Genomic DNA, 23,230 nt, shown 5'->3' with positions numbered 1-23,230 from the left:
AGCCATGCTGGCCAACTCCGTACCTGTTTGCGCCAAGTGCAATTAATCAAAATAAAGCACTGACCTCAGAGGGCCTCAAGATGGTGAAATCGACACAGATCGCCCGGCTCGATGGTGCGTGAGAAACTTCTGGTCATATGTGGTGCGACGGAAGCTGATATCTTTGTGTGCAGGGCTGATGCTGGCTGCTTCTGTTGATGACGAGCAGGTCAGTACGCAATATCCTGAGTGCTTTGGAGCGTATCACTCACAAGATGCTCTCCTAGGCCGAGGCTGAGCTGTCTGAAATCAAAGGCCAGGCCAAGATGATCTTTCGGCGGTTGAATCGCAATTCCGCACCGCAGGCGAGCATCGAATCTGGACAATATAACCTCCAGTATGAGAACATTTATCCGCAAAAAAGCTGAATTGGATTTTGACAAGATGATAGTTACATGATCCAAAATGACGTTTGCTTTTTATGCATTTGCGATCGATCATATCCACGAAAACTTGCGTTCACATACCTCGCTGACGTGGCCTCCGAGTTCACTACCACCTACACGCAATCACAATATCTCTCCCCAACACTCCGACCTTACGCCTTTGTCGAATTCGACACCTTCATTCAGCGGACAAAGAAACTGTATCAAGACAGTCGAGCTTCCCAGAATCTGGACAAGTTGAACGACGAGCTGCGTGATGTCACCAAAGTCATGACCAAGAACATTGAGGATCTTCTCTATCGCGGAGACAGCTTGGAGCGAATGGGAGAATTATCAGGCCGACTCCGGGAGGACAGTAAGAAATATCGAAAGGCAGCAGTACGGATCAATTGGGAATTGTTGGTGAAGCAGGTAAGATAGCCTCATTGAGTTTTGCCAGATGGAGGTTCGTTTTCTAAACGTGTCATGCAGTATGGTCCTTTCGTCGGCGTTGGTTTTGTTGTGTTGGTTTTGCTGTGGTGGCGGTTTTTCTGAGCGTTGTTCACCTCAATATTCCCTCTGTTGTCTGTTTTTCCCAATACCAACGCTTGCATTTTCATTCATATTTTGAGCCATGAACTTGCAGGCTCACGAGCCACCTATGTCCTTGTGAATCGAGAATACGTTCGGTTATCAAAAAGGATTTGTGATTCAAAGTGGCACAGAAATTGCCATTATATTTCATCCTCTTCCTCGTCGAAATCATCCTCTTCGCCCATGTCGTAGAGAATGCGACCACCTTCTCCCGGACCATTACCCTGCTGAGCGTCAAAGTAGGGCAAAACCACCCCTTCTCTGTCTCGCCTTTGCCGATCCGTGAGACCCAATTCGAATGTCGATTGTGGCTCATCGTTATCGTGGCTGGCTTTGATGTCTGTCGGAGGGTTGTACAGGACATTGTCATCCAACAGGGTGACAACCTCCTTCACATGCTGTGGTGAGTATCTCGAGGCTGGTGGAAGAAGGTACCACTCTAACACCCCGCGACCACTTTTGCGCCGGTGCTCCAACTCGAGCACGACGCCCTCGGCGGCGCCGGTACCAGCAAGCTTGTCTAATCTGCTGAGAAGGACGCCGTCCTGTTCTTCCTCCAGCCCAAACGATGGCGCGGCCAAGCTGCGATCACGAGCAGCTTTTCGCGCCAATATATGGGAAAACGAATGAAGCGTAATGATACTGGTCGCCAGGTATGTTAAGATTGACAGTGGTGGAGGTGAGTAATGGTTCAGCTGAGACTGCGCAGGAATGTCTTGGTGATATGTCACTACAAGCGAAGCCTCAGCCTTACCACCCGCTGGGCCCGAAGGGGCGATGAAAGAGCCAAGAAATGAGGGAAGATGGAATCCAGTTTCTAATGTCTTCGAGTTCAGAAGAGGATTGACGGTGTCAATAATGATGAGACGACCTAATGATGTTTGTTAGTTCGAACTAGTTTTAACATATCAAACGCTGCCCTCTTTTTTTTCTGACTTACGTCTTGGCGTCTCTGCACCAACGCCTGGTTGATAAGCGGCGCTGGCTTCTCTGACAACCTCGGTCGGCGTTTTCCGGCGGGTGGCAATGAAAGCATCAACACCATCGGGTTTCTTTAATGTTTCATAGGAAATAAACGTGACATGCACTTTGGAGAGCTATATGTCTGTAAGTTAGAATGTAGCTTGGGCTTATGAAATAGAGCGCAGAGTCTCTTGCAAAAATAACTCTGACTCCCGGTCGTACCTTGGCGCGTCTAATATACTCCTTGATCAACGGAGTGGCCGGTTGCTCCAGCGAATCTTGAAGCAGGGTTAAAGGAGATGTAGTGTCCCTCAGACTCAACAGCTTAGAGATCAGCAGAAGATTGTGCGTCCTCCGATGGGACAGATTGGTGGGTGCCATTTCGCCAGCAAATTGGGAATGCGGGTTTGATGGTGGTGAAGGAGATCGCGAAGGCTAAGTGTGAAGTGGGGGTGCTGGTCATGCTGTGAAATTTTTCGAGGTCCGAATTAAAGTTGGGGCTGGACGGGTTGGCCCGTGGTAGTTTCATGCACGAATGCCCCACAGCACGTATGAATCATTTAGTTTATTTGGGTAGTCAAGAGTCAGTCAGTGACCTGTGCCTCAATCTGGTGCAGCAGGACTCACCCAGTGGTGACAATGCAACGCATAAATTTTGACGTTAGGAGCTATTTGCTTCGGAAACCGATATCTTCCATCCTCAAGAAACTAATCATAGCTTGAGATAACTTGCGTCGGGCGGCACTTCCATCTCATCAAGTCGGTAGAATTTCGACGGAGAGATCGAAGCACCAGGCAGTCCAGTTCTCCATTGAGACCTCAAAGCAGCGGCTTTACGGAAGTCCTTGAAAGATATCTTGGGAAGCTGCCCGGTAGCTGACAAGGACTCACCATCAAAGAGGATTGATTCATGAGTGGAGAAGCTACTAAAACGCATTCTTCGCTTATAAAGAGGTTTATAAGAAGGATTGATTTCTGACGCATCAAACCAACATTTTTGAGCTCCATATATTGATATTTTGAGTACGCCAAATGTCATGTATCGGTCTCATCGTGGGAAAGGCCTGCTGTTTGAGGATCCACTCGGTAGGCGGATTACATATGGATTGAAAATATGCCACTGACAAGATTGTTTCAAAAGGATATATGAGCATCATTGGCTTATATTAATGTGGAAAATCAGATTAAGCTCTGGCTATATTTTGGTGAGGGGGATAGCCTCACGATCGCCGCCCGATGTGTCCAAATCGTGTACTAATGTCTTCGCCGTTGGTTGCTGTCTCGAGCTGGTGCAAGCCCGCTTGGTAAGTGAGCCTCCTTCAAGTCAATATAGGTATGTAGAGTCTGTATCATCGAATGGCCTTCTATGAATAGATATTGGGGAGGGGGGGGGGGGGGGGAGGTTGGTTTAAAGACCTGAAAGAAGACGACAAATGTATACGACTGGGGAATTTAAGGTGTTACAAGAAGCCTTGAAAACCTACCTTCTTCGAGCAAACGGGTCATGGAGAAGCTCTGACAAGGCTTATGACACTTACTGGAACTACAAGAACCGATTCAATCAGCGGTCCGCAGCTTGACTGTATGGAGACCCAATAATATAAGGAAATAATGGAGTACAGATTGGTGTCTCGGGCATAGAAGACTCGATCAAAACCAACACACTATCAAGTGGGAATGTGGTTATGAAAAAACATACATACCGAATCACGTCAATTCCAGCAGTCCTCGCAAATTGCTGGAAGACCTAGGTGGGAGCGAGGAACAAATAGTCGAAGCGTGCTCACATAGCATCAACTTGTTTCTATCACCAAAGCGGGCCACTTGTGTCTGATCTCTTGACAAGCTGCCGCAGACAGAAAGTGAAAATCTTCGTTCAGGTTCTGAAAAGAGACTGAAGCTTACATAACGCCATGTATTTCTTGCTAACTACTAAAGTCTGCTCACCTCAACTATCCCATGGCCGATTCTTATCCTCGGGATGGCAGTGTCCTCCGATCCTGACTGGAACGTCATTGCATTTGATATTCACGTCAGATATCTAAAGTTCAAAGTAATTATATGAATCTTCATTCGGTACACAATTTGATGGAGGCCCTTTGTGAAGAATCAGGGAGCAGCTATTCATTTATTGTTGCCCGCTCACATAGCGCGGAGGTGACTTGGCGAAAGCTCACCAAAATCCCATTCAGCAAGGCGAGACAGAATCTAGTGCCTCGAATAGTCTCCCAAAGTGATGGAGAGACAATTTGAGACTTTCTTCCTAATTCCCAGCTTGCCAAGCGAAACCTCGGGCGACTCTCAGGTCATGAATGACAAAATATCCGTGTATTCCCGCGTTTGCGACTGGTTGCAAGAAGCTCTCGGCAGGAACTGCGTGAAAGGGGAATGTCGGCGACCGGAACAAACTTTCTCGCCGTTGCCCGTTCGGCGTCCAGCTTGGAGTACGTGATATCTACCCTCCAAATTCAATTTCCTATGATGACGAATTAATCTACGAGATCTTAAGCCACTCGGAAAACCGTGCGCATGATTCAGACTTGATACAACCCTCAATTTTGGCTTTGTCCCGACCGACTTAAGCTCAGCAAGATCCTGTCACAACCACAAGAGTCACACTACGTCTCCTCCCATGGCAGAGCCTCCTGCCAAACGCGCACGGCGCGTGGACAGTAGTACTATGTGGGAGAAGAACGATACGCATAACGGTCATGCTGGACAGGATATGGATCACAGTCGCAGACGCTCACCTAATCCCCGCGACGTACGGAAGGATGACCCTTGGGAAGAGCGCCGCCACCGCTCACGTTCTCGAGATCGTAATGAAAGACGGCGAGAAAGGAGCTGGTCTCGAGATCGCCGAGTCATGGACCGAAAGGACCGAGATCGAGATGACCGTGGCGGTCGAGACCGCATGAGAGATGTCAGCAGGGACCGTGGACATGACCGACGAGGTAGGTCCATCACCTTTGTTTTTTTGGCCGGGGGGAGGTTTCGCAGTTATCGTTCACTTAGTGAGAGAGCTTCAGTCTGACCAACGTCGACAGTGCAAGGTAAAGGCGACAGGATCCGTAATCGCTCGCGATCCCCAAGACGAAACGGAGCAAGACCTCGCTCACGAAGCCCACCTCCTCGAGGACCTAAAGGCGACCGCCATCCCGATTACAAAGAGCCCCGATTCCGAAACGATGGACGCTCTGCGAATGGCCCTGCAGCTGTCGGCCATCATCCAGACGAGATGGAGGTAGATTACAAGGACGACGCCGACGAGGACGAGATGGAGGCAATGATGCGGAAGAGTATGGGTTTTACCAGATTCCGAACCACGAAAAACACCAAGGTGCCGGGGAACAATGTCTATGGCGTGCACAAGGTTTCAGTGAGCGAGTATCGCCAGTACATGAACCGTCCAGGTGGTTTCAACCGGCCGCTCAGTCCGTCTCGGTAATTTGAGGGCAGCTATCGTCGATCTGGAGGTCTACATCCATCCTCTACTACGGCGCCAGTGCCTACACAGTGGAACTCTGGACATCACGGCACAATCCACATGCATTTCGAGGAGCGTGGAGTATCGAGCTTACCTGTATTTCTTACTATTCTTTACTTTATGGCAACCCTTCTGCCCAGGGCAAATGACATATTACTGCCAAGTTCGGAAGTCTATCAGTGAAAATAAACCACCCGCGACGCTCAGTTGGAACAGTGCGTTCGGCTGCTACCACGTCTCGGTGAGCGGGCCCGGAGGGTTAGGTAGCTAGTTGGCACTAAACCACGTATTAGCTAACAAGAGTCGCGCATGACAGGGTTGGGACCTCGACCGCAGTGACGTAGTTCAACAAACTTCTGTAATCGCCCTGTCAAAGTCATTCTCTCTCCATCTTTGGTACCTGCCGCGTGGCATCTCTCCGGTCCATCACTTCCAGAATCCGACCTGCAGCAAAAATGTCGGCCACAAGTGGTCGTCGTGACATTGTCGTCATTGGTCAGTTGACAAGTCCCGCGCTGACCAGATTTCCCCTCCGCCGCTTGGTGCTCGGCGTACTGCGACTTTCAATAGCTGACTTTTGGCGATCTATCAGGTGGTGGGATTATCGGCTGCTGTACAGCCTATTATTTGACTAGACATCCTTCATACGATCCGGTTCAGCACACTGTAACCCTCCTTGAGGCTTCAGAGATAGCAGGCGGGGCATCGGGCAAAGCAGGCGGACTACTGGCTCAATGGGCTTATCCCAGCAACATTGTTGACCTGAGCTTCACGCTGCACGCACAGCTTGCAAAGGAACATGATGGAAAGAACAGGTGGGGGTATCGAGAGACCAACTGTGGTCAAATCGTTGTCAAGGGCCGTGCGATGAGTGACACGAGCCAGAAGAAGGAAGAAGGCCAGTCTCTTCAAAAGCGCAGCAATGCCGCAGTCTCCAAGCTCAAGTCTGCCAACATTCCGAAGGATCTGGACTGGATTGAGCCAGATCTTCTGCGGGCCTACGAGAGTATGAGCGGGCCCGGAGAAACTGCACAAGTCCATCCATATCTTTTTACCACTTCCATGGCCAAACTAGCCGAGGAAAAGGGCGCAAAGATCATCATCGGCCAAGTGACCGAGATCTCTCGCTCTGATGATGGTGTAGACTCCGTGACCTACACTGAGAAGTCCTCAGGCGAAGTCCACACTACTGCCGCTACCGATGTAATTGTGGCAGCTGGTCCTTGGACTCGTTCTGTGCTACCAGAGGCACCCATCACAGCCATGCGTGCGCACAGTGTCGTTATTGAGCCGGCGAGACCCGTCAGCGCCTATGCTTTGTTTACCAGCATCGAAATCCCAGCAGATTTCGACCCTTCTAAGCGATCTCGACCTACCGTGGCAGCTCCGGAGATCTACACACGTCCTGACGATACGGTGTATGCTTGCGGTGACGGGGACCAAACTGTACCACTGCCCAGTACGTCGGCCGAGGTTGAGGTTGATCTTGAGCGCTGCCAGGAAATCTTCGACCAGGTCGGTAGCATCTCGGATGCACTCCGCGATGGTAAAGTCCGGACAAAACAGGCCTGTTACTTGCCGAACTGCGAGCGAGGCAAGGGTCCCTTAGTGGGCTTGACACACACCAAGGGGTTGTACCTGGCTGCGGGCCATACCTGCTGGGGCATCCAGAATGGTCCTGGTACTGGTAAACTCATGAGTGAGTTTGTCTTCCAGGGTGAAGCCAAAAGTGCGAAGATTAGCTCCTTGGATCCCCGTGATCAACTCTGAAAGGACAAACGACATCAGATCGTAGTATTCCTGTCGTGTGTATCCAATACTCAAGATCAATACCAGTGAATACTCATCTACACGGAGCTTGCTTTCCCCAGCTCACGCCCTCTTCTTCATCTCTCATGAGCATAGTATAAATACGTTGGAGCGCACCGACCTAGCATGTCGGTCGGTTTCTGGAGCTCGGGCCACGTAATTGCGGAGAGAACATGTGCAGCTCCGCGCACTTTGCCCGCTCCCGCCGAAGCATCTTCTGTCAATGCCGTCCGTTTAAAGGATGCAGTCAACAATGCATCGGCTGAAATTCTCCCTATTATTGGTGTCGCTCCTCAATGCCATTGGAGCCCTTGCCAATCAAAGTCCCAATGACGTGTCAATCTTGATTAAAGAGGCTGCCCGTGCGAACAACGAGTCGCTATTATGGGGCCCGTACAAGTCCAACCTCTACTTCGGCGTGCGGCCGCGTGTTGCAAACAGTTTGGCCGCAGGTCTCATGTGGGCCAAAGTCGATGATTATGCTACAGTTCAGCAAAGTGTGTCTTGAGACTGTCTTCCCATTTGGATGGCTGTGAGTCATTTACTAACGCTCCATGTTCAGACTTTAGGCACACTTGCGAACAGAATGAAGGCATGGCAGGTTATGGCTGGGATGAGTATGATATCCGGAAAGGTGGTCGAGAAACCATTCACGACGCCGGTAATACTTTGGACTTGACAATTGATTTCATCAAAGTGCCGGGTGGTCAACATGGTGGCAGCTGGGGCTTCCGTGTGAAAGGAGTCCCACGAGAGGATGGGAGGCCCGACCAGCCTGTTGCAGTTGTGTTCTATGCCACCTTGGAAGGACTGGGTCAGCTGGGGGTTGACATGAGCACTGCCTCCGACCACAAGCCACTGGAGGGTGACTTGAGGTTCAACGGGTACTCCTCAGAGCTGGGAGATTTCACAATCGATGTCACCGACGGTCCGGCCAGCAATGAGTATCTTGAAATTGATGACGATCAGTTGGGTAAGCCGCTGGGTCACGGCCTGGTGTCCAGCGCAACAATGCCGAAGGAGCATCTTTGGCAGGCGAAGGGTCAGTCTTATCTGCGATGCTGATTTCTGGTACACTATAACTGACTGTGCCTTGATGGTTTCCAAATAAAGGTATCCTCTTTTCGCAGATGAAGGGCGAGGTTGACGCTGCCATTGAGAAACTTGGCACCGATAATCCCCCTCATCCAGCTCAACTCTTTACAATCAAGCATGTACCCGGCGACGGCAATGTTCACCTTGTGCAAAAGGTTTTTAAGGGACCCTTTGAGGTAAGCCAGAACGCCCCTTTTCTCTACTACAGAATTTTCTTTTAAAACGATTGCAGTTTGATGTTCTCTTTTCATCGGGTTCTGCCCCCAAGCCTTTGACTTGTAAGATCATATTCCACCCACATTATGCTGAAAATGATTTTCTTGCTTATTTGCACATAGCGGACACAATTACAGAGCAGAAGAAAGAAGCAATTCTGTCGTTCTCTGATAGGTTCAGGCAGGTGCTTGCTCCTCAGGCGCCATTTGACCGCGATGATGAGTTCACCACTTTCTCCAAGGCCATGATATCGAATTTGATTGGCGGGATCGGATTTTTCCATGGTGACGATGTGGTTGATCGTTCTGCTTCCCCTGCCTACGACGAGGAAAATGAGGGCTTCTGGGAAGAGACTGCGAAGGCTCGCGCTGAAGCCAAACCGGTGACAGAGGGACCCAAGGACCTTTTCACATGTGTTCCCTCCCGACCATTCTTCCCGAGAGGCTTTCTTTGGGATGAGGGCTTTCACCTGATTCCCATCATGGAATACGACTCTGACCTGGCGTAAGTCACTGGGATCTTCCTCGCGCGGAGATGATATTGATCGAATCTGCAGTCTAGAAATCATCAAAAGTTGGTTCCATCTAATGGACGAGGACGGATGGATTGCGAGAGAGCAGATTTTGGGACACGAGGCACGAAGCAAAGTTCCCGCTGAGTTCACGGTTCAGTATCCTCATTACGCAAACCCTCCGACACTCTTCATGGCCTTGGAAGATTTTATGGACAGGGCGAGGACCAACCAGAGTGCTCAAGCAGAAAGTGCAGGTAGCCAGGATCCAGCTGAATCTCTTCGTTCGGCCACATTACGCAACCCTGACTTGGCAAATGGCTACCTCCGCTCTTTCTATCCTTTGATGAAGAGACACTACTTCTGGTACCGGAAAACCCAGCGCGGGGATATCAAATCTTACGATCGGGAGGCTTTCTCCACTAAAGAGGCCTACCGCTGGCGAGGACGCTCGGTACAACACATTTTGACTTCTGGTATTGATGATTATCCCCGACCTCAGCCCCCTCATCCCGGTGAGCTGCATGTGGATCTCATTAGCTGGATGGGTATGATGACCCGTACGCTGCGTCGCATTGCAGAGTACCTGGGTGAAGCAGAGGATGCCGAGGAATTCGCCTACTACGAGAACGCCATCACACGCAACATCGATGACCTTCATTGGGATGAAAAGGAACAGACTTTCTGTGATGCTACTATCGACGAGTTTGAAGAGAGCGTCCATGTGTGCCACAAAGGCTATATCTCTATCTTCCCATTCCTGACCGGCATGCTCAGTCCTGATAGCCCTCGTTTGAAGGCTGTCCTCGATCTGATCAGTGACCCGGACGAGCTGTGGAGTGATTATGGTATTCGCAGTCTGAGCAAGAAGGACAAGTACTACGGCACAGAAGAAAACTATTGGCGAAGCCCCGTCTGGATGCCAATCAACTACCTTGTGTTGAAAAACCTCTATGTAAGTTTCGGCACACTCACACCACACTTGTCCAATTAGTCTTGCTGACGTTTGCTCTCTCATCAAGGAACTTGCCGTTGTCTCTGGCCCTCATCAGAACCAAGCTCGGCAGATGTACACTGATTTACGCAAAAATCTGGCGGAAAACATCTTCAAGGAATGGAAGAGGACTGGCTTCGCCTGGGAGCAGTACAATCCAGAAACGGGCGTGGGGCAGCGGACTCAGCACTTCACTGGCTGGACCAGTCTCGTGGTGAACGTGATGGCAATGCCGAATTTGCAACAGGGCACGCCTGCTCCTCACGACGAGCTATAAAACATGTGCATTGGGTATAGATTCTCTTCTGATGTGAGTGTTGCTGGACACTGGTGATATCTGTGCTTGTGTGAGCGATGTCGCTCTTCAGTTTTCGAGTTGTGATTTCTACATGGTTCTCACCCTCGTGCATTGGTATTGTGAGCGTTACAATTCAGTCGCTTCAGTTTTTTGCAAACACATCGGATATAGATACATTGCTCGTTGCAGTCCACTTCCATTATGTGTAATTGAATGAGCTCGTTGCGCTTCCAGTTTGTTTGAGCTGAGGAAATTCTGCCAGCGATTAAATCGATGGAGTTGCCTTGGTCTGCTTTATTCGGATTCCCCGGGACCGAAATCCGCTGCTCCAAATATTGATCGAGTCCTAATAGCTGGATGTGACAACTACCGGTCTCGATTCTGTTGGATGCTACTGAAGTTCGACTCATGCGGATTTCCAGATCATTTTTTGTAGAGCAACACAATTTATGCTGCAAGTACCAACACGGTGATTGCCACTTCAATAGGCAAGAAATACTCGATTATGTAAGTTTGCATTCAACACGGATATAGCTCATGTTATTAGTCAGTGTCGTCGATCACGATCAGACCGGCGTCTGGGCCGTTCGACTTCGCGACGTCGTTCAGCAGGCGAGTAGCTACGCTCGTGATGTCGAGGTCTTTGATGTCCTCTTCGATCGTCACCATCTCGTGATCGTGAGCGTGAGCGCGACCGCCTCTTGTGATGCAATCTATCCCGCGATCGGTGTCGGTCGCCTCGATGGTGACGGTCCCGGTCGTGATCTTTTTGGTGATCTTTCTCACGGTCGTCTGAATATCTCCGACTACCTCGCTCTTCATCTCTATGGCGTCCATGACTTCGGTCTCTTCGCCTCTCACGACGCGGACTCCGGCTTCGATCACGCCGGTGCTTTCGGGACCCGCGAGATTCTTCTACTGCATCTTTGGCAGATTTCTGATCCGGTGCGGAAGATGTCTTTGTATTTGCTCCTAAGGGAGTCAGGTTTGCATTTGCCTCGACTTTGGCCGGGATAGGTAGACCGAGCGCTCGGGCCATCGCTTCCTCTTCGGCCTGCTTTACACGCTGTCGTTCTTCACGCTGCTGGCGAGCCACTTCCTCCTCAGCATCGGCGTCACCCTTGGCATACCATGAAAGGTCACGATTCTGTTGCCATCTACCCACTGGTGCCATAACAGAATGGCCCAAATAGTTTTCCCGGTGGCTTGAATTTTTGACATCGGACCATTTGAACTCGCCACGGCCGCCGCTGTAGAAAGCGAATGTCAGCATTAGGTAAGTGGACGAGGCAGTCCAGTCAGATGTGCTTCACAAACTTTGAAGCATGTATCACTCACCGGCTACCCTCTTTCCGGACACCAGCAACCAGATCCATTTTCTCGAACTCTGAAAGAGTATTGTAGTCGGAGAGCTTTCGGAGAGCTCTGTTATCACTGAGCTCTCCTGCGGCTCCCATGTCGGCTCCCGCAGGAAGGCGGTGAGTGGATGAATTTCATCATTAGATGCTCCACAACTGGCCCCCGCGTCGTCGCAGAGCATACTCATTTGTCCCGTGCTTTGGTCGCAAACATGCTTCATTGTGAACGTCTTCCAATATTGTCTCTGTGTCTCCCAAAAGCTCTAGTTCCTGGCAATGACAAACAAACTTCTGTGGCCTCTCTCTTCCTCTCCCCCTTTGTCCGACTTCGTTTCTCCACGACTTGTGAGCGGTTTCCAGCCTAAGCTTTATCTTCCGAGATCATCGCGTTTAGGCTGGGCACAATGTCATACTTCAGCGGCAACACGGACAGACCGGGCCATGAGGACTATACGATAGGTCTGAATAGGCCTTATGGTCCTCGAGTTCAAGCCGTGAATGTCGAAAAGAAGGATCAACGAGTGCGTAGTATTTGTATCTTGTTCGGTAAGAGGGAGATCTGAACTGACGGAGACAGTATTCGATGTAGGTATAAGATTGACCCGCGTCGCCCGTTCTTATTTGTGCTGATCCATGAACAAAGCAAGCATGATAACCCCGGCCCCACGGTGGGCACCTGGAGGAATAATCTGGTACGTATGAGGACACCATCGTGACGCGAGAGACCCTTCTGTTGATCTGTCATATAGGCGGCCTCCTCCCAGCGTCGTAACTTGCTTTTCGTCGCTTACGGAAGCGATATTCACGTCTGGATTCCGTCAGGCCCGTTTCAGCTTCTAGGCTCTCAGGCGGAGATGGTCATCAAGCCGGTCATGAAGGAACCTCTCGCGGATGGATACATTGACCCGACGAATCCTCACACCATAAACACGATCCTGGTGGATGAGCTTGGGCGAGACGAAGTCTTATTGCTGGCTACGGACTCTGGCAATGTGTGCGGATACCATGTGGAATCTATTTTCGGTGCAGTCAAGCGCTGTGCAAGAAGCAGACAGGAACGGCCATTTGACGGCGCAGAAGTGACACCTTTCTTTGTGGAGAACGTTGGGATGAGTGCGTGGGGGCTAGCTACTCACAAATTCGCCAGGCTCATCGCCATCAGTGCAAATACCGGCCAGATCATAGTCTACGCATTTGCTCTGGTTGACCCTTCGGCAGAAGGCTTGGTTGACGTGGTCTCGACGTCCGACTCGGACGGAGTGAATGCAACTCATGCTGACCAAACATGGGTGTCCATTCATACCATCAAGCAACTTCGAGAGTTGCAAAAGTTTATGCCTCGCTTCTATCGTTCCCGCAATCTGCGGCTGACATATCGAGGCCATTTTGACAACATCCCTCACGTATCCTTTGCCAACTTTGACTTGGACTCCAACGGCATGTGGATGGCCAGTACCGACATTAGCAACCGTGTCATCATATGGCGCATATGGGACGACCTAGGCCCATACAGAGTCTACTCCCCCGGCCACCCATTGAATAATCCTCCCCAGAGAGGCTGGGCAGTGATTCCGCTGGATCCGAGAACATTCAGAAGACAAAAGCTGAAGGAGGACGCATGTGGGTGCGAGCCCGGCTCCGCCCTTATCGCGTCCAGAACCATACTGGATGTGTCTCATGCGATTGAAAACGTCCCGGATGCTTCGCAAATTTTTTTCTATGATACCCCCGCATCCAAGCAATCCCGCGGCCTGGGTGACCTAATCGAATGTTTACCTGAGGATCTCTTCTGCTCGGATTCTGCAGGCCCCTCCCAATCTGGGAAGCAAGAAGACCATGCTGATGATGAGTCACCTAATGACTCGGATTTTGATGACGGCTCCCAGCGACTGACCCGAGCAAAGCGTCCTTTGGCCAGCTTATTTGAGGAAGAGGATGAACCTCCCGCTGGGATGTCATTCATCTATCCCGAATTCTTCCACGGCTTAGGGGGTCTCTCTGGCAAAGACTTACAGATCCTTGAAGAGCGACCTGTGCACCGTAAGTCATAGTTAACAGATGCTTGGTTTATTTTTTGACATCAGCCACCAACTGACACTCATCATTATAGCCGCGCACCAGCCACAGTTCTTCCCTACAATTCACTTCTCCGAGCACCATATCAGCATGGCTCCCTACCCAGTTGATTCGGACTTTCACTTACTAAGCCGGAATCCATTATTTCAGCGTTTCACCCTCGATCAAGAAATGCACTCGGCTTGCGATCGCTTTAACATGGTCAAATACATCCCTGACATGGGGATTGTAATTGCAGCGTCTCAGAAAGGTCGCGTGGCGATCATTTCTCTGACTTGGCAAGAGGACATTGGCTATGCATTTCGCCTGGATCGAATCGTCCCATTGGCTTCCCAAGAGGATCACCACGAACGACCGATGACTCCGCTTCTCGGTATGGCCGTAGGTCCAATGCCAGGATATGAAATTCCGCAAGATGTACCCTGCATCCCACGTGGTGTTGACCCTGATGATTGGCTTGAATTCAACTACCGCATACTCAATCCAGAAGATGACACTTCTTCATCTTCTCCCACCTCGGCTGACGCTATTCCTTCTGCTGGTGAGGACGCGGGTGCGCGCACGGGCGCGGTTTCCTTCACGTATCGACGGCGATCCATGGAAAGTAGCGACTTCGACGAGGAGGCTAACGAAGGGGCCAAGCCGCTGTCAGACTCAGGGTCTGAGAAACAGAAAGAGTCTCAAGGCGATCATTCAAGCGTCTCGAGCTCATCCAATGATATTGGCGAATTTACACTTCCAGAGCTTCATGCATTCGCCTCCCGGAGTTACCGTCCGGATGAAAATTGGCATGGGACGCAGCCGTCCCGACGCTACAGGCTCATCTTGCTCTTTTGTGACCACACCGTCATGACATACGAATTTTGGCACAATTGGGGGAGTGAAGCGAACCAAGAGGGAGCTGATCATATTGCCTAAATTGCAGTTGAGCTGCATCTTCTGCTATTTTCATCATAGTCGAGTGAGGTCACTCTACGATCAGATTCAGAAACTGTGCATTACGAACAAAGCTTCTTTTGTTAATATCACAACTTTTTACTGTCCAAGACATTGCTGCTGTTCATCAGCCACACATCAGTCCCACCCGGACTTCCGTCTTGTCCATTTGCGAAGACCGGGTTCGCTCACATTTCTCACTGTCTGAGTGACGCGTTCTCATACGAGGAATAGCCTCGTATCGGTACGGCCTGTCATCGAACCAACATCAAGCAACTTGATATTCGGGCAAGACAAGCTGCGACACACCGCCGGCAATCGTAATGGTGTGCTCTTGAGTAGCCGTTTTCTGACCTCGCACACGATCATCCGACGTTCCGAGATTTCTCGCGTACATGGGGAAAGAGCCTCCAGCGACTAACAGTCTTACTCTGGTCCCCGCTTGGAATCGATGGGCACAGTCTTGCAACTTCAAAATCAGAAGTTGAGATGTGTCACGGGAGGGTTCGAGAGCTTGATATAGCTCTGTCACATTATGCGACACGCCGTGGATGTCAACCTCACACAGTCGCAAGAACAAATCTGCAAAAGGCGGATCGGTACTATGCATCAGATACACGGTCGGGGCGCCCAGAACCTCAAGGTCTTCGGATAATGGCTCGCTCGTAAAGGCCAGCACATCTGATCGGCCCGCCAAAGCACTGTCGTCTACCCGTCCGCCGGAAGACATTTGATTGCCGCCGAGACTCGGGGTTGGATTCAGAGGATCGAAGACAAAAGAAGCTGGCTTTGCTTCTTGGACTGGCACCACCGACCCAAGGCCTCTCTGGTCTTGAAGATAGAAAGGCCTCAGTTGCGCTGGTGGAGGCCAATCTGACATTGATCGCCATTCGTCCGCGCCGGTGACCCAGATTCGTGCGGGAGGATGCTGGTATCTCCCGTTCTTTGCCACGTGCTCGGCAAGGAAGTTTAGGATTTCGGGCATCGAGTACAGACCAGAACCCTGGACATGCGTCCAGGGACCAACTATCAAATTTACGTTCACGCCTCTTTTCCTCAGGTGCCTGAATTGATGTAGTGTTTGTTTCGTGAACGTATCATACCATCCACTGATGAGAAGAATGGGCATCTTGACACGGTCAAGAGATTCTAGATGTCGACGCGCATTCCAGTATTCATCCTCAATCCTCGGGTGGGCCAGATACTCAAAGAGCCAAGGCGCTCGATCTCCAAAGTATTTCTGCAGCGAAGCCTCCAATGGTAGACTTGCGACTACCTGTTCAAGCTCGGGCGACCGTAGGAAACTCAGGCCGGGGACGTTTGCCAGTCGGGAGATGAAACTGCCCTTTTCATCCTCCCTCTTGGACATTGTATCACTCCACGTTGCACGATCCAGACGAAAGGACCCTGTTCCCCATGCATGCAACGCCTGGTCATGCGGCGCCACCGGGATCACAGCCGCCACGCAATCTTCTGGAGGGTCCCGGAAGAGCGCCCACTGGCTATATCCCAAGTAAGAGGCGCCCAGAGTTGCAAACGAGCCCCGATACCACGATTGCTGTCGAATCCAGACCACAATATCTTGGCTATCGAGTCGTTCACTGCTGCCCGGGTCAAAAACGCCTTCCGAGCCATGCGTGCCGCGCGTGCTCACGAAGAGCGCCTGAAACCCTCGAGCAGCATAGATACGAGCATTGATGAACGATATGCCCGAGCCGCGGCCGTAACAGCACTGAATTAAAATCAGTCCGGCCGGATCTTTCCCGGCTGGTAGCTCTGGGGCATAAAAGTCCGCCGCGAGTTTGATTCCATCACGCATGGGGATCTGGACAGGCTGCGTGGTGTAGCTGCATAGTTCCGGGCCTGCGCTGACATACCGAGCGCCGAGATAGTCCAGGCTTGCCGCCGAGAAGTTGCGTTTCACTGCTCGAGGCAACATTGAGTGTCTCCGCGTTGGTGATTTGGAATGCATCCAGGAAGTCGACACTGATCATGGACGCTGGCCGGGAAAAGAAGGACCGCGGCTGATTTAGGCTGATGACGTTGGTAGAACGGCGCTTTGAGGCGTTCCGCATCTCCAGTCTCCCGATGGATCGGGAAGGTAATCCCCGTACGTTTAAGTATCGGGAGTTGTCACCAAAGGCAATTCACTGCTAGACTGGAAACAATCCTGAAAGCTTCTTTAGGTGGGACATGTGGTGATTTCAGTTTTGAGTACAAAATGGACACGAAATTTAGGAATACAACTGAAATCCTCGAAATTACAGTAAACCCCTCCCGACCACGGTCAAAAGAATGGTCACGATTCACTTCAACGGGACACAAATCGGCACCTTGTATTCTGCAGATGGGACCAGATTATGGGGACTTTCAGGTAGCCATAGCTGGAACGGACAGTAGTCAAACACTACGCGTTGCTAAGAAGAAGACTGCAACGAAGAGCAAATGGATTGCCGATCATATATGCTGTGCGCTAAACCCGTTGCTATGCATGTCGAATTGAGGCCGACTCCAAAAACATCACAATCATCGCTTGCTTTAAAACACCGTGCACCTGTTCTGTCGTTTGAAAAACCATGCAGATCATGCCAATCATCATCTTCACAGTACGCTTGAAAATAAAAAAACCCCCATCAAAAAGGCATCAAAAGTCCTCCAGCTCGTCACTATCCCATTCGTCCTCCCGATCGTTCTGGACGAGCTCTAAGAATCGTTGGAGCCCTGCCATCCCTCGAGGCTCAGGGCCTGCGCCGCCGCGCACTTGATCCTGTCGACGTGCGACTGGAACACGGTTACCGTTGCGATCACGTTGCCGAATTTCAGCCATTGCACGCGCTTGTTCCTCCCGTTCCCTGGCTGCGCGGGCCGCCGCATCTGGTCGAGGATTGTGAGCACCACCAGCTCGGGCGGCGGCAGGGTTGCGAGGGGGCACGGGTGCAGGGGGTGGCGGCTGGTGGTGACGACCCTGACCATCGTCGTCGAGATCAAAGTCCCATGCCGGTCGGTCATCCTCGTCATCGGAGCTCCAATCCAGATCAGCTGCCTCGTCGCCAATGCCGTTGTTATGCGCTAGACCATTATTGTGATCGTCCTCAAAATGCAAGAGGGCCTCGGGAATACGGTGAAGGGCTTCCGCACCTTCCGGGTCAAGTCCATCTCCACCCTCCAAATCCCACAGACGGTTATAACACGTACTGCTCCCTTGGTTGAAATGGCTGTATGGGTTGTCTGGCGATAACCACGCGGAGCACAGGTAACAAAAGTGAGTGTCGCACTGGAAGCAGCGCATGTGGTTGCAACCCATCCGTTTCTGGCACGGGACCGTGCACGTTGGGCACTTGGAGGTGTACATGCGCAGGTATTCCTCGGTCGCCTGCTCTTCGGCCGAAAGCTCCTCCATCTTGCGCTGTGGGAGGCATCGGACCAGTTCGCCGTGCCATCCTTTTCGGCAGACACTGCAAAAGGCGTAGTTGCACTCTTCGCAGATCGCGACCCGTTCAGCGACCGGCGGCAACTCGCCTTTCTGTCCGGACGGATCAAATCGAACTTCGTCCTCATCAGATGCGTCGGCATCCTCGGCATCCGCCATTGGATCTGTGGGCTTGGGATGCCGCCTCGATCGGGCAGCACCCTGACACCATTGACGGGGGCAGTAAACGGTACTTTTGTCGGATTCGATCTTCTTCTTCCGCTTGAGAAAGACGTATCTTTGTACAATCTCCGTAGACAATGGGATTTCGAGGAGTTCACTCGGCCCGAGTGTCCGGTCGCGCTTTTTGCCCCGAGGAGGCGTATGGTCGCCTCCCGGTGTCAACCCGGGGCTCTTGGATTTTTCACAGTCTGGAGCCAAGCACTTGACACTGTCGACATCGCCTTCGGTGATGCAAGTGTTGTAAAAGTCCTGCAGGCAGGGCACGCAGAAAACGTGGGAGCACCGTAAAAGTCGGTGGCATGTAGCCCCTTTCTTCGGCTCCAGGCACACTCCGCACTCGAAGGTCTCTTGTTCAAACTTCTCTCGCTCCGTCCGTCCGTTGAAGTCCAGCAATGGAATCTTCAGATCTCGGGTCAGAAATAATTCGCCCTCAGCAGTGTCTTGGATGCCAAAGGCGGAATCTGCCGACTGATGAAGATGGTCGATGTAGGTGAAGACCACCATATCTCGGCCGCATTCCTCCCACAGTCGCACGCAGTCATCGGTCAGACGTGCAAGCACATGGTCTGGAAGCCACGACGGATGGGTCGTGAGCTGAACCCGGGGTGGCTTCTCGGCAGGATATCCACGAGGCAGCTCGATCGCCAGGTTGAGCGGAGGGAGGTGCGATAGCACGTGGATATCATCTGCATTGCCTGGAGCCATATCATCCTTGAAGCCGTCGGTGGAGGTGGGCGGCGTTAATGCCGGCAGAAGTCCGGGGTCGGGTGGCGGTTGAAAGCAGACTTTTGTCGGCGACGGTAGCGTCACCGGCAGGTCGATGTTTGCTCGATATGGATTTTCTGGATCAATTTGGATCTCAGGGTAAATGGCGGCGATCGAGGATATCTCCACGGATCGATCATCTTCCTCTCGGAAGTCATCCATGTTGTACTTCTGCCCTGCGGGCGTGATGGTGTTGATGTTAGCAGACTGATTCGTGTCTGTGACGATGCTCTCTGTGGCCATACACTTCCCACCAGCCAGATGACTGGCTTTCCGAGTGGGTGAGTAGGTGCTAGGAGACCCCAGTCATCTTCATGGGTACTGGATGGTGACATACCGTGTGGGTGGGCAGGTGCCGAGCGGGTTTTTAATCACGTCCTCCAGTGGCGATCCCAAGAGAGGCCCAACCAAAGCTGGTTGGTTGATCCTCACGTAATATAAATTTAGGATAAGAGAGCTCAGTCTCTACCGGTACTCTTGCACCGTACCTGAGCGGAACCACCACAAACGGGTCTCAATCAGGGAATTTCAATGCTCTGTAATCGTTGTCGTCCAAGTTGTGTCCTCTGTGCCGGGGCGGGGTCTCTCGAATGATGTAAGAAGACAATGGGCGTATTCGGGAACGGGGACTGCGTCATGATTTGAAGTAAGAAGCAGAAAGACTGAGGAATTCGAGGGCAAAGAGAGAGGATGAAGGGAGATGGGTACGTGGGAAGACAGGCGAGGATGAGGTCAAGGAAGTCGACCAGAAGAGTGACATGTTTGGTGCCTGAACGATGGCTGATGTCGGTCTCATTTAATTTTCCCTGCGGCCTTTTCTGTGTTCCCCCGCTCTCGTTGAAATTCGCTGCGGGTCCCCGCCGTGCGCGCACTTCGGAGCACGTGGGGAGTCTCGACTGGTGGCGGGTCCTACAGGGTGCATGGTACATTGGTACATTCCGTTCATCGTTCATCGTTCATGCTATACATTGTACAGTGTACAATGCAATGTACAGTATACATATGGCTCACTGAACCATACATGCCCCGTGGTGGGAGTGGAAGCAGTCGAGGAATGCTCTCATGTGATCCCGTTGACATTGATATCTGTTGATGGCCGAAGATCAGACCTTAACTTTCATGCAGAGACATATGAACATAGTACAATGCCTACGTATATTGAATATTGTTACAGCTCCTGATCAATTTTCACTTCATTCGCACCGCCGTACTAGGTAGCAAGACACCGCATAGTATACTATGGTATCCAGTCGGTGGTACCTACTATACTAGAAGTCACGACGTCGCTGCTAACAATATCTGTATGGATCATACCTCAGGCTCTTAGGTAGAGCACTATCGGTGTACCGATGAAGATGACACTAAACTGACTTTCTTTGAAACCCCTAGATATCTATTGTAGCTACCTTCCTCTCTTCATCTTTCTTTTCTACTACACTAAGGGCCTTTGAATGATATGAGATGGCCGATTCCATTCTCTTGAGCCCCCCTCCCTTCAGTAAATCCTGGTAGACATCAGGTGTTTAGTTTGTGTGCTTTGGTGGAAGAAAAGGAAGCCCGGTCACTTTGTCTGCCATTTTTTTTCTTGCATTTGAGTGCCAGACAAGCATTTCCTTGGCAAAGCCAAAAAAAAAAAAAAAAAAAAAAAAAAAAAAAAAAAAGGAATGAAGGTGTATCGCATAGTCTGCGGGTAAGGGATCAGGTCTTCGTGGAGACAGCGACCTGAGATGGGTCGTGAGTTTGAGAATAATTCGGTTGAGTAGGAATCCCGAGAACACTAGGTTTTTTGTCCAAAAATCGGCCACTGAAGTACATCTCTACAGCCTCGCATACTCTCCCGCCTTTTCGCCTGACAGAGTCCGGCCAGAGTCACTCTCATATGAACTGATACCTTTCAATGATCTCAGCAGGAGGTGATTCGAGTAAAGCTATTATCTCAGCCACTACAGTCTTCGATCAAGACATTATTACGATCCAGATACATCTCTTGGTTTCGCCGAGTAGAAACACTTGGAAGTAGACACTGGTAGGATCTCTTCATCGATATGTCAGGAGGTAAAGCCTAGGAGAGGCATTGGGGATGGTCTGTTGCGAAGGATGTCAGACAAGTGAAATCTGAATAGATTTGTCGTCTCTATTACAAGAGTTATTTCCTGTAAACTTACATGAGAGTCTCGTGTTAGTATAGAGAAGATGGATTAGTCCCTTGCAGGATGTCCCTTATATTCTGATTCGGATAACAGCGGTTCTGATCACCTTATGCGCTTATCAGCTTATCAATCTATTAGGCTGGCAGAGGTGGCTTATCGCACTATTCGCCGGGCCGAGCCTTCAGAACAACCAACCTTGACTGTGGCTTGCTCGCATTTCTCCCCCCCCCCTCTCTCTCTCTACTGTCAAGAGCAATTTGTGCTCCGGGTCCGAGACGATCGGCTTGTGCTCTGGGTCTCTCGGTCACTCCCCCTTATTCCCTTTGTCGCTCTTCACTCCGTCTCTGGAGTGCAGAGCTTGAACACCTCTCAACATGGGCGACACACCTCTAGCCTCACTGTCTTTCACCCATGTCCATTATGTGAGTGGCTTTCCTATCTGATCTTCTTACGGATGTAGGTTTGGAGTCTTTTGCTAATTGAACTATGATAGAACCCCCATGATCCACTGTCTTTTGCATCAGCATGGCTCGCCCTAGCCCCCCAGGCGCTGTGCGTCTCTTATGCTACCCTGATCTGGGCCTCACGCGAGGTGGAGGTTATCTTCATGTTCGGTGGGCAACTGAGTTGTGAGGCATTGAATTTTGTGTTGAAGAGGATTATCAAGGAAGAGCGACCAAAGGGTAAGTGCCCCACGTACGCGACCTTGGGGAGGTGATGAAGTGTGGCTTTTTATAATCACCGCATAGAATGAGCGCTGATCAATTTAATGTTTTTGTGCACTTGACAGAAATGTTTGGCAAGGGTTATGGTATGCCATCGTCTCACGCCCAGTTCATGACCTACTTCGCTGTCTACATGTCCCTCTTCCTCGCATTTCGCCATTCCCCCTCCTACGCGGGCTCCTACCCATACTCGGATTTCTTGCTGCGCAGTGCCTTGATCGTAGGGCTATGTGCCAGTGCGGTGGCGGTTTCAGCGAGCCGTGTCTACCTGAGCTACCATACACCCCAGCAGGTTCTGGCGGGCTCTGCAGCCGGCTTCTTGTGTGCGTGTGGGTGGTTCGTAGTGACGGGTCTGCTCCGTCGGTCGGGTTGGGTCGACTGGGCCACTGAAATGACCCTCTGCCGTCTTTTGAGGGTGCGGGATCTTTTGGTAAATGAGGACCTGGCTGAGGCGGGGTGGCAACGGTGGGAAGCTTTGAGGTTGAGAAGACGTGGGGGGTCGATGAAGAGGTCAGATTAGAGAGCGATTTTGTCTGGCTCTCGATGTAAAATGTATGTGAATACGTGTCTGGGTGATCACCTTCCACTGGGTAGAGGGCATGAGGTAGTTGGTGCCGGACCTAGGGGTACATTTAGATGATTGGTCTTGAACCGGGGGAACCTTAGCTTCAGGCTAATTGTATACTTATGGCAGGATCCATTGTACCTAGTGGACATATTTTCTTAATGGACAGCCCATGCCCGATGAAGGGCCTAGGGTTCTCCTGGAACCTTCGTGCTTACCTACGGTTATATATAAATGGATGCCCGGACAACCCGTAGATTCCACCTGACATCATGTCCACTAAGTAGGAGGAATGAGATCAGACACCTAGCTTCTACCTAGCTGCAGGCACACAGTGGCAGGGATGAAAAACCAAGCCCACCTTGCGGATAGCTGGAACTCTGTTTGCAAAATAACCTGAATATCGAGGGAAGACACTGGAAAGGCTTCCATTCAAGCTCTAGGGATATGTATTCATTTGATTCGGAATTTGGGCAAATTCTCTTTACAACCCACGGACAGCGGGGTCCCGACCCAAAAAAAAGTTAAAAAATGAACTCCGAATAGGGGAATCGAACCCCTGGCTGTCGTGTGAGAGACGACGATGTTAGCCACTACACCAATTCGGATGAACAGTCGAGTACCACTAAGTT

The 23,230-nt window shown here is 51.0% G+C and overlaps 11 protein-coding genes and 1 non-coding gene across 12 annotated transcripts; 6 read left to right on the top strand and 6 right to left on the bottom strand.

The window, feature by feature from the left end:
• Positions 1–80: 80 nt before the first annotated feature.
• POX_f07680 (Protein transport protein sec22) lies at positions 81–959 on the top strand (the record flags this gene model as incomplete). The annotated part of the gene is made up of 5 exons (XM_050116475.1): positions 81–114; positions 174–208; positions 267–376; positions 431–836; positions 897–959. The coding sequence occupies 5 exons, from the start codon at positions 81–83 to the stop codon at positions 957–959; spliced, it is 648 nt and encodes a 215-aa protein (XP_049966614.1).
• A 179-nt stretch (positions 960–1,138) lies between these two features.
• POX_f07679 (uncharacterized protein) lies at positions 1,139–2,342 on the bottom strand (the record flags this gene model as incomplete). Its single annotated transcript, XM_050116474.1, has 3 exons — positions 1,139–1,869; positions 1,939–2,095; positions 2,184–2,342. The coding sequence occupies 3 exons, from the start codon at positions 2,340–2,342 to the stop codon at positions 1,139–1,141; spliced, it is 1,047 nt and encodes a 348-aa protein (XP_049966613.1).
• A 2,251-nt stretch (positions 2,343–4,593) lies between these two features.
• POX_f07678 (uncharacterized protein) lies at positions 4,594–5,409 on the top strand (the record flags this gene model as incomplete). Its single annotated transcript, XM_050116473.1, has 2 exons — positions 4,594–4,915; positions 5,009–5,409. The coding sequence occupies 2 exons, from the start codon at positions 4,594–4,596 to the stop codon at positions 5,407–5,409; spliced, it is 723 nt and encodes a 240-aa protein (XP_049966612.1).
• Positions 5,410–5,903: 494 nt separating this feature from the next.
• On the top strand, positions 5,904–7,218 carry POX_f07677 (uncharacterized protein; the record flags this gene model as incomplete). Its single annotated transcript, XM_050116472.1, has 2 exons — positions 5,904–5,943; positions 6,041–7,218. 2 exons carry the CDS (start codon positions 5,904–5,906, stop codon positions 7,216–7,218), a joined length of 1,218 nt encoding a protein of 405 aa, XP_049966611.1.
• A 292-nt stretch (positions 7,219–7,510) lies between these two features.
• POX_f07676 (putative mannosyl-oligosaccharide glucosidase) lies at positions 7,511–10,350 on the top strand (the record flags this gene model as incomplete). The annotated part of the gene is made up of 7 exons (XM_050116471.1): positions 7,511–7,754; positions 7,820–8,299; positions 8,371–8,528; positions 8,585–8,630; positions 8,691–9,072; positions 9,125–10,034; positions 10,102–10,350. 7 exons carry the CDS (start codon positions 7,511–7,513, stop codon positions 10,348–10,350), a joined length of 2,469 nt encoding a protein of 822 aa, XP_049966610.1.
• Positions 10,351–10,914: 564 nt separating this feature from the next.
• On the bottom strand, positions 10,915–11,828 carry POX_f07675 (uncharacterized protein; the record flags this gene model as incomplete). The annotated part of the gene is made up of 3 exons (XM_050116470.1): positions 10,915–11,195; positions 11,233–11,621; positions 11,710–11,828. The coding sequence occupies 3 exons, from the start codon at positions 11,826–11,828 to the stop codon at positions 10,915–10,917; spliced, it is 789 nt and encodes a 262-aa protein (XP_049966609.1).
• A 305-nt stretch (positions 11,829–12,133) lies between these two features.
• POX_f07674 (uncharacterized protein) lies at positions 12,134–14,723 on the top strand (the record flags this gene model as incomplete). The annotated part of the gene is made up of 5 exons (XM_050116469.1): positions 12,134–12,250; positions 12,307–12,314; positions 12,373–12,421; positions 12,479–13,769; positions 13,840–14,723. 5 exons carry the CDS (start codon positions 12,134–12,136, stop codon positions 14,721–14,723), a joined length of 2,349 nt encoding a protein of 782 aa, XP_049966608.1.
• A 286-nt stretch (positions 14,724–15,009) lies between these two features.
• On the bottom strand, positions 15,010–16,680 carry POX_f07673 (uncharacterized protein; the record flags this gene model as incomplete). Its single annotated transcript, XM_050116468.1, has 1 exon — positions 15,010–16,680. One exon carries the CDS (start codon positions 16,678–16,680, stop codon positions 15,010–15,012), a length of 1,671 nt encoding a protein of 556 aa, XP_049966607.1.
• Positions 16,681–17,385: 705 nt separating this feature from the next.
• Positions 17,386–19,401, bottom strand: POX_f07672 (uncharacterized protein; the record flags this gene model as incomplete). The annotated part of the gene is made up of 1 exon (XM_050116467.1): positions 17,386–19,401. One exon carries the CDS (start codon positions 19,399–19,401, stop codon positions 17,386–17,388), a length of 2,016 nt encoding a protein of 671 aa, XP_049966606.1.
• Positions 19,402–19,676: 275 nt separating this feature from the next.
• Positions 19,677–20,087, bottom strand: POX_f07671 (uncharacterized protein; the record flags this gene model as incomplete). The annotated part of the gene is made up of 1 exon (XM_050116466.1): positions 19,677–20,087. One exon carries the CDS (start codon positions 20,085–20,087, stop codon positions 19,677–19,679), a length of 411 nt encoding a protein of 136 aa, XP_049966605.1.
• Positions 20,088–21,682: 1,595 nt separating this feature from the next.
• On the top strand, positions 21,683–22,553 carry POX_f07670 (putative dolichyldiphosphatase; the record flags this gene model as incomplete). Its single annotated transcript, XM_050116465.1, has 3 exons — positions 21,683–21,730; positions 21,802–21,991; positions 22,099–22,553. The coding sequence occupies 3 exons, from the start codon at positions 21,683–21,685 to the stop codon at positions 22,551–22,553; spliced, it is 693 nt and encodes a 230-aa protein (XP_049966604.1).
• Positions 22,554–23,134: 581 nt separating this feature from the next.
• On the bottom strand, positions 23,135–23,206 carry POX_tR142. The gene has a single exon. It is a non-coding gene; the product is annotated as a tRNA-Glu (tRNA).
• Between the last annotated feature and the right edge of the window lie 24 nt (positions 23,207–23,230).

Source organism: Penicillium oxalicum, chromosome VI, assembly GCF_001723175.1.
Source record: "Penicillium oxalicum strain HP7-1 chromosome VI, whole genome shotgun sequence".
Lineage (NCBI taxonomy): Eukaryota > Fungi > Ascomycota > Eurotiomycetes > Eurotiales > Aspergillaceae > Penicillium > Penicillium oxalicum.
Note: the sequence above shows the minus strand (reverse complement) of the source record. Positions and strands in the feature narration are given on the sequence as shown.